Source organism: Loa loa (assembly GCF_000183805.2).
Source record: "Loa loa unplaced genomic scaffold supercont3.23, whole genome shotgun sequence".
NCBI lineage: Eukaryota > Metazoa > Nematoda > Chromadorea > Rhabditida > Onchocercidae > Loa > Loa loa.
The window spans coordinates 318,906-326,867 of NW_018108203.1; the positions used below are offsets into that span (position 1 = coordinate 318,906).

A 7,962-nucleotide genomic window follows, 5' to 3' on the forward strand; every position below is an offset into this window, starting at 1 on the left:
ATCTGATAAACAACAATCAGTTCTTCAGCATTTAGCAACCAAAACATAGTTATCAGTAGGTGAGCAAACAAAACGGTAACACCATTCAATTCAAAACACCTTTAATATTCCCAATCGAATTATCAAGGAACTATCTTATGGGAAGATAAAATTTTATATACTTTCCTTCCTATCCTTCTAATCTCTAGTTTTAGTTGTTTCCTCAGTTTTACGTTACAAACATCAGAAGCTCCATTAAGAAAGAAAATTTAGAGAAAGCATATCAAATAAACGAAAAATTTACATAAACCTGAAAGGATCAGACCAATTTAAAGGAATAGACCACAAAAACAGATTTAAGGGACTTTTTGCTTCTATTTGAACCAACCAAACAAGGAAAATCCTATTCTATAAATTTAGAGAACAATTTGAAGGTTTTCGAGTAATTTAAAATTGTGAACTTAAAACTTTAGAATCGAAATCACTTACATTTCAACTGGAGTCAAGACGGACTGTTGGAAATAAGTATAAAAACGTCTGAAATATCTTGAAAGAAAAGCGATGAATGGATTGATCCAATAGCCACAGAAAGCATATATAATACCGAAGCAGAAATAATTGAAGAGCAGTTGTAGCCGGAGTACCACATGCAAAATAAACCAAGACCTAAGGTTGGGCCACCAATGGGCACAGAGCCAATATTGCAGAAACTGGATAACTGCACGAAAGACACGCCGAACTGGCTTCACAATTTCCGTTTTTATCCATCTCACAACGACAGAAAAGAAGTTCGAAATTGAATTTTGAATAGCGGCAAGTGCATAATGAATATAATTCTTCGTAATAACGATGGAGTAATAAAAGACATCGTTTGATCTATAGAGCCCCGTAATTAAACAATTCTTTAGTCGCAGAATCCCGCCAATGAATCCATTTTTGAGTGCCAAATATCCAGAGAGTATTCCATCCTCCAGGAACGTTATTACGAAAACTATTCCGCTCTTTGTACTCGTTATTGTATACACCACTCCGTTCCATATAGTCATTATTGAATATAGTATTCCGCTTCTGAGTGCTACTGCAAAAAAGATATCGCTATTTTTTGTATTAATCATGCAACTAACAGTATTTTTGCATAATAAAAACATGCGCAAAATGCAATCTTTGATAGTAAATGAAAATTTTAAAAAACTCACTTCTGAATTCGTATACTGTGCACGATATGAGGTCCTTAATATTGAATAAGGTTGATTTTGTAACGTTGAGCACCGCATTTTTTCCAGCGCATAACTTAGCAACCGTCGAAACATAGGTATTTCTTACTGCAGTTTTTATCCTCAGCAATTCTTTCTTGGCTTTTTCTAATATTGCTGAAAAGGTCGATATCAGTTGAAAATGAAAGTTCCATACTCTTGACTTTTTCAACAAGAACTCAAAGGAACAGGTAAATACTGTTTAACTTGTTTTCCAAATAAAAGAAAAAAAGATAAAAATAGCTTAAACACTTCCAAATGCTTCTAAAATTGTTGAAATTTTAAGGTCTTAGAGAAACCAAAACAGCAAAAGACATAACATTAACAAACACTTGAAATCAAGCTAAAAGAAACTTCGACCTTTAAAATGAGTGAAAATTACAAACCTATTAACCACCTTAACATGACGATATATTCAAGGATTCTGTAAAAGAAACACAGAGGAGAAATGACAGTTATCTGAGTAACATATTTCGTTGTTACAAATACCTTATGTAAGCACTCGTTGATCTTTTGTGGTACTTGGTAGTACAGCCACACCGGGTTTATCATTAATAATGCAACTAAAAAATATACCTTTTGAACTGTAACCATGTACTGGTGGAACGAACAGAAAGTTAAATAACAATGACTGCAAACAGTAAAAAGTACATCCAGTGTTTTTCAACAGTGTTTTTTCAACAATGTAATCTCTAAAAATCGAAAAAAAAGAAACCTGCACTATAAGCAGTCCAACATGCTTTTTCAAATTCGGTCCAATAAAGGAATTGTGCACTGTACAAGGCCATTATAACGCTTGTCGTCTATAAAAAACATCAAACATTTCTCAAACTATGAGAACTGCATTGCTGACACATATCACTAGCAATAGATCACGAAACGAAAGCGTCCGACGACTAAAACGATATAATTAAAAGAAGCCTGGCCTAGGACTTAACATCACATCAATTTTGTTGCTATAAAGCATTTCGCACGAAAAATGAATTTTCTTAGATTCAAATTTTATAACCTTAATTCTCATTTCATTTTTCGATCCGCAGTAAGTTTAGTAAAATCGTGCAATTTTAGATTTAATCCAGATAAAAGTAGCGAAACTAACTCTTATTACACTTCGCGAGGGCCAAGTTAAGATGTGGAACAAAATACTTCGATCATAAGTTGAAGATAATAAGATATCCCAGCCGAAGATACCTGCAGCGTATGAGACCAGTAATCGTAGTTGTGTTTCTTTATCTAGATAAAAGACACTCCACCTAGAAAAATAAAACCAGAAAAAAACCCTCCATAAAAAAAAACGCCAGAAAAATTTGAAACTTAAGTAACCCTGGGTGAGTTAAGCCCAATTTTTCTTAGACATCTCTTCGAAGCTCAACTTTTTCGATTTGCAGCATTTCTGCAAAATGTTCTCTCTATTTGCAGCATTCCTGCAAGATGTTCTTGCTTGCTAGTTACCTCATAGTATCTCCTCTCTCATCAGACAACATGATGCAATATTCACATGTTCAGCGATTGCACATGTTTTATTTAATCGCATGACATCGATATTATGCATTTTGTTGCAATATGAATGATAACTAGGTCATATTCACCACCTCATTCTTAGACGTCTTCATAAAAGTTATCCATTTTTGAAATACGCTTACCAAAACGCGCTGTTGATGAACATTAAATATGGTGCTGTGGCAGCAGAACGCCATTCGATCACTGCTGAAATAAATGATTTTATAGCGCAGCAACCATTCCCGACAATTTCCATCTTCCAGTTGCTTTAACATCAGAATCCAAACGATGCGACAGCCATTGGAGATGTTACAGCAATTCCTTCATCTTTTCCATATAGTAGTATTTCAGATGAATTGAAATCTACAACTTTCATGTTCAGAAACAATAACCGAAACCACTGTGGAAGACACAATAAGGGAAAATTGACAAATACCATCAAGAATCGATGGAATTATTATAAAATAAGGGAGCACATCTTACATGAATCCGTCCAAATCAATAACGTAACACGTGGGGTGTTAAACATATTAAAGTAACTGGAAAATGTTTTTTTGTTTCCTCTGAATATACCATATATGAAATTGAAATTGGTACAATGAGTTTACAGAAGATAAATAAAAGTGACAAGAAACTGCTTCCAAAGAAAGCTTCTATTAACCCATTACAATACAGATTATACCGACCAATCGTGATATAAGTGCTGTCTATTGGAATGCAAGTAATAACTCAGGTAAATTAAGGAATGCAAGTGACCGCGGCTGACGTACGTGACAATACCTCGGTACGTGAATAACAGTGTGAGAGGAGCAGGTTTGAGAAGGTTCTGAGACAAGTTAGTTGTAAAACATGTAACACAGACTGCGAGCAAACAAAACAATGCAGAAAAGCAAGAGATAGCAAGTAGAGACATGAATAGAGAGTGCATTGGCGAGGACTGAGAGAATCTCAGGATTTTAGAGGCGAGAAAATATCAGAGGAGTAAATTCCGAGAACTGAAAAGTATCACCGATTAGCAGGAACACAATAAGGCATGGGATGTCTACGATTAGTTTAGTGATGCTGCCTAGTGAAGGAATTATATGCTTCTAAGTGTGACGATGTATCATTGGAGTTTCTAGATTTGAGGACAGAAGTAGGATAACAGCGTTGTTATCGTGGAAATGAAAACTGGAAACCGAGTATATATTCAGAAAGACCGATCTTCCGTCCAGTTCTCACCCGAAACTACTAATGCATGACAATGAAATGGTGGGATATAAAGTAGCCAGTAATCGCTACATTGGTGACAATCGTTAACTCGGCATTTGAAAGCGGTCGTTCAGAATGTAGTGAGTTGCTCTCACCGAAGGCTTTGTAATATTGATGATTTTACTGTTAAGTGTGTAATTTTGGAACTGTTTAGGTATTATCATAGGCAAAAATTACTAAATTTGTTTCTTGTTTCTCTGGAATTTCCGACGACCCTACATCGATTAATCATTGTATCGGCTTTGCAGATACATTTGATCTTACTTTGATATGATTGTAAAAAAGCACAAGTCAAACGTAAATAGGTCAAGTAGCTTCTGCTTTAGCAGAAAATTTACAAAGTTCGGTGGAAAGAAGTGGTGAAGAATTTCCAGGTTGTAGTATGTTATCGAGACTTAAGGATCGAAATAATCATCAGTACCTGTAATCTGATATCGAACATAGAAACGCTCTATACATTTAAACGCCATAATATGTTCGTTGTGCCAAACTGTCAACCAGCTACGGAACTTTACGGCTTGCTGGAAGCGAAGCTGTACACGACTGCAGAAAGTCCGGAAGCGAGTAGAACGCTAGAAAAGCGCCTCCAATTACTGGGAATAAAGAATTCTATAATTCAGGAGAACTTAGGCGTAAAAACCCGTTTTGGTACTATTTGTTCGTAAATTTTTTTTGAGCTTAACTGATTAAGTATGAGAAATGGGCAGTGCAATCCACGTAAAACGTATAGACAGGTCAGCCAAATTTTCTAAAATTTCATTGATTTTCGGCTTAAGATCTTTACACTCACCGTGCAACAATGGACTATTTCTAAAAATTTGGAAGAATATTTTTAGAAGCGAATAATCGAAATAAGCGAATCACTCTGGTCGCGGATTCATTTGAATCGATAGATTTTGCGCAGGTTGCTGGAAACTCCTAATCCTAATGAACAAATTAGTTTCTGATTAGATTTCCGTTCGGAGCTAAGATTATCGCAATTGAAATGACCTTATAATAAAGGAAAAAATTACTTTCGAACTTCACTAAGTGTATGTGAGGATGAATAGAAATAATTGTATATAAGTATTTCCTGTTTTGGAATTCAGAAGAATTTTGCAGAAACTAGGTAAAGAGGAAGTGAAGGGGAGTAAGTGCTCGGCCCGACTGTGGCTGTGGCATCAGTATTTATCACGACATGGTAACTGTTCCTTGTGTGAGCGACCGCTTAATGGATTGCATGAAGTTAAGGAATTTCAAACTTTAGATGTAAAGTAAAGTGAAGTATTTCTTGGATGAAGTCAGTCTTAAACAGCACTGTCCAATAAACATCCTGGCTGAAGAAACTGCGGTTTTAGCCTTGTCAATCTAAACAATCAACATTAATGAATTTCCAGTCGTTTTTTTGATTTCTTGTGGTGAAGAGAATATTCACTACAATTCTTTAGCTATATGTAAATGGAAAACAGCTAACTACGAATCTTGTCAATAACGGAAAGCAAACAGAAAAGGTGGGAGATGGTTAGGGTCATCTACTCCAAAATAACTTTTATTTCTTACAGATACACACCATTCAAAAGGATGAACTAGTAAGGCAAAGATTTCGAAAATTTAACAACTGAATTTAACGGCTTAGAAAAGTACAGTCTACTGCAGGACGTAGTAATGTTAACGTGTGCGCATGCCGTGCATCCAGAATGTGCACAGGAAATGCATCAGAATCGAAATGGTTGTCGAAAATGTGAAGTCAATCAGGAGGAACTGAGTAACCGGAAAGGAAAGGAAAGAGATGACAGAAAGAGGTGTTTGTGTTGGTAATGATGCATGTGTCGAACTCACACACTATTGTTATGCTGAATGGTATTCTGTGATCAGAAAAAAATGCCACAGTTGTGATACAGGTTTTTATCCAATAAACACATCTCCTTTTAATAAAGGATGAGATTTTCCTATCATCTCAACCCTACGAACGTGACAAGTACCACGATTTCGTGTCTAAAACACCTGTAACCACATTGATACTCCGCATGATACCAGTCGCCATAACATTTTCCTCCCCTGTCCACTGGTTGGCCATTGAGACTTTCACAAAAGGAAATAACATACACCAGAAAGCAATTGCATAGCGTCCCTATATATACATAGATATTGTTGAGTAACTTAGAAAGACTAGAGATACTTCATGTTGAGATTTGCTTTTTCGATGTGGGTCATTGGTTTCTTCAGCTGTTGTGTTTGAAGAGTGGACTGGACTGATTCATTTATTTGTTAACCAATTGAAGTAAACGAGTGACCCAAAACAAGAATGGAGTTGGTTATCGATTAAAAAGGACGTGTGAATTGCAGGTGTACATGGAATGATGACCAGTCGTAATTGAAGTGATTGAAAATGACGGAAAGGATTACTGGAGAAGTACAAGCGGTGAAAGATAAATGGGCCCTCGTCCCGGCATTTTTGCAGGTAATTATTTCATTGGGAATGCTGTAGAGATACCTTTTGATTTCCTTTCGGACAAAGCACGCTTTATCAAAAATGAAGGTCTCCAGCAACATATGCAACAACTTTTAAAATGATATTTTCGTGTAAGAACCGCAGATAAATTCAAAATGATCAAAGCTCCATTGAGTTTGAAGGAAAATAAGGAGGAAAATAGGAAAATAAATATGTTAATTTGGAATTAACGTTCAAGTGGGCATGTAATAGTTGCAAATCATACTGAGCTATATCTATCCCTTTCACGTTACTTTTAGTCCTTAATATCAAATAGTTTTTGCTTCAGATAGAAAAATTGATTCGAAATTCAAAACCAAAGTCTGCTTATATTTAATGAATTTTGAAAGCAGAAAAAGGAATTGTTTAAATAAAAGAAAAAAAATTAAGGGGACTTCGCTGTTTTAATTTGTCGTATTTAAAGGTCCGCGGACTTGTTAAGCAACACATTGCCAGCTACGATTATTTCGTCAGTACTGAAATCAAAAAGATTTTACGAGCTAATGATAGAATCACAAGTGACGCGAATCCATCATTTTATTTGAAGTAATGTGTTTTTCCAGGATTTAAGTTTGCCTAATACTCTAAATTTAGTAAAGAAAAATGGATACACTCTAGTCTTTATTACAATGACTAAATCGTCTCCAAAAGAGCTATCAGTGGTTTCCAAATAATGGTCACTAATTTAGTTTAAAGGATTAGGGAAAAAAGTGGCCGGAAGTAAATTGGGTCTAGGAAAGATTTTACTGTAGGTATTTGGATATCCGTGTTGGAATGCCTTCAAGCGAAGAGGGTTTTAACCAAATCAACGATAAGATCAGTCCACATGAGTGTCGTCTTCGGGATATGACTTATTCTGCACCCATTTCGGTCGATATTGAATACACTCGTGGCAGTCAGCGTGTTTTGAGGAATGGTCTTGTAATCGGCAAAATGCCTGTCATGCTACGTTCCAGTAAATGTGTTTTAAAAAATATGGTAGTTCTATCTTTTTTTCACGGAATTTGCAAGATTTGAATTTTAGAAATTTAGTCATTACCAGATTTTCATTTTTTGGAGTCTGCCGAAAAATTATTTTAATTAAATTGAAAAAAAGTTTATTAAGAATGAGAGTGAACTTGCACATGTCCAAGAATGTCCGTATGATCCGGGTGGTTATTTCATCATCCGTGGATCGGAAAAAGTGGTTCTCATTCAAGAACAGCTTTCGAAGAATCGTATCATGATTGGAAGAAACAGCAAAAAAGAGCTACAGTGTGAAATGAATTAAATCTTAAGCGTACTTTTAGAACAAAATCTTTTAATACGATACTTTTCATTTCTTTTTTATGTAAATTCTAATCATTTATTGATAACCTTACAGGTAACACAATGGCTTCATCCAAATGATGAAAAACTTCAACAAGAAGAAATTGATCGCTTGAATATTTACATTGGTTATAAGGAAAGACTTAAAGAAATGTTGAAAGGTATGGAGGAAATAGTCGATTTTAAATTAATTGTTCTTAT

At 35.3% G+C, this 7,962-nt stretch overlaps 3 protein-coding genes across 3 annotated transcripts in view; 2 read left to right on the forward strand and 1 right to left on the reverse strand.

Annotated features, from left to right (window-relative positions):
* LOAG_16849 (hypothetical protein) overlaps positions 1-3,101 on the reverse strand; it is a gene marked incomplete at its 3' end in the record, with an annotated part of 5,467 nt that extends 2,366 nt beyond the window's left edge. The window contains exons 1-6 of the mRNA XM_020449507.1: positions 2,876-3,101; positions 2,332-2,485; positions 1,948-2,035; positions 1,619-1,795; positions 1,176-1,349; positions 469-1,057 (exon numbers count right to left, since the gene is read on the reverse strand). Of these exons, the coding sequence (XP_020306962.1) occupies positions 469-1,057; positions 1,176-1,349; positions 1,619-1,795; positions 1,948-2,035; positions 2,332-2,485; positions 2,876-2,988 (1,295 nt within the window). The 5' untranslated portion in view covers positions 2,989-3,101. The remainder of the gene's footprint in view (positions 1-468; positions 1,058-1,175; positions 1,350-1,618; positions 1,796-1,947; positions 2,036-2,331; positions 2,486-2,875) is intronic.
* A 1,355-nt stretch (positions 3,102-4,456) lies between these two features.
* LOAG_10763 (hypothetical protein) lies at positions 4,457-5,240 on the forward strand (the record flags this gene model as incomplete). Its single annotated transcript, XM_003146287.2, has 3 exons — positions 4,457-4,631; positions 4,820-4,887; positions 5,085-5,240. 3 exons carry the CDS (start codon positions 4,457-4,459, stop codon positions 5,238-5,240), a joined length of 399 nt encoding a protein of 132 aa, XP_003146335.2.
* A 1,060-nt stretch (positions 5,241-6,300) lies between these two features.
* LOAG_16850 (DNA-directed RNA polymerase) overlaps positions 6,301-7,962 on the forward strand; it is a gene marked incomplete at its 3' end in the record, with an annotated part of 9,447 nt that continues 7,785 nt past the window's right edge. Inside the window, exons 1-3 of the mRNA XM_020449508.1 lie at positions 6,301-6,423; positions 6,878-6,999; positions 7,206-7,431. Of these exons, the coding sequence (XP_020306963.1) occupies positions 6,352-6,423; positions 6,878-6,999; positions 7,206-7,431 (420 nt within the window). The 5' untranslated portion in view covers positions 6,301-6,351. The remainder of the gene's footprint in view (positions 6,424-6,877; positions 7,000-7,205; positions 7,432-7,962) is intronic.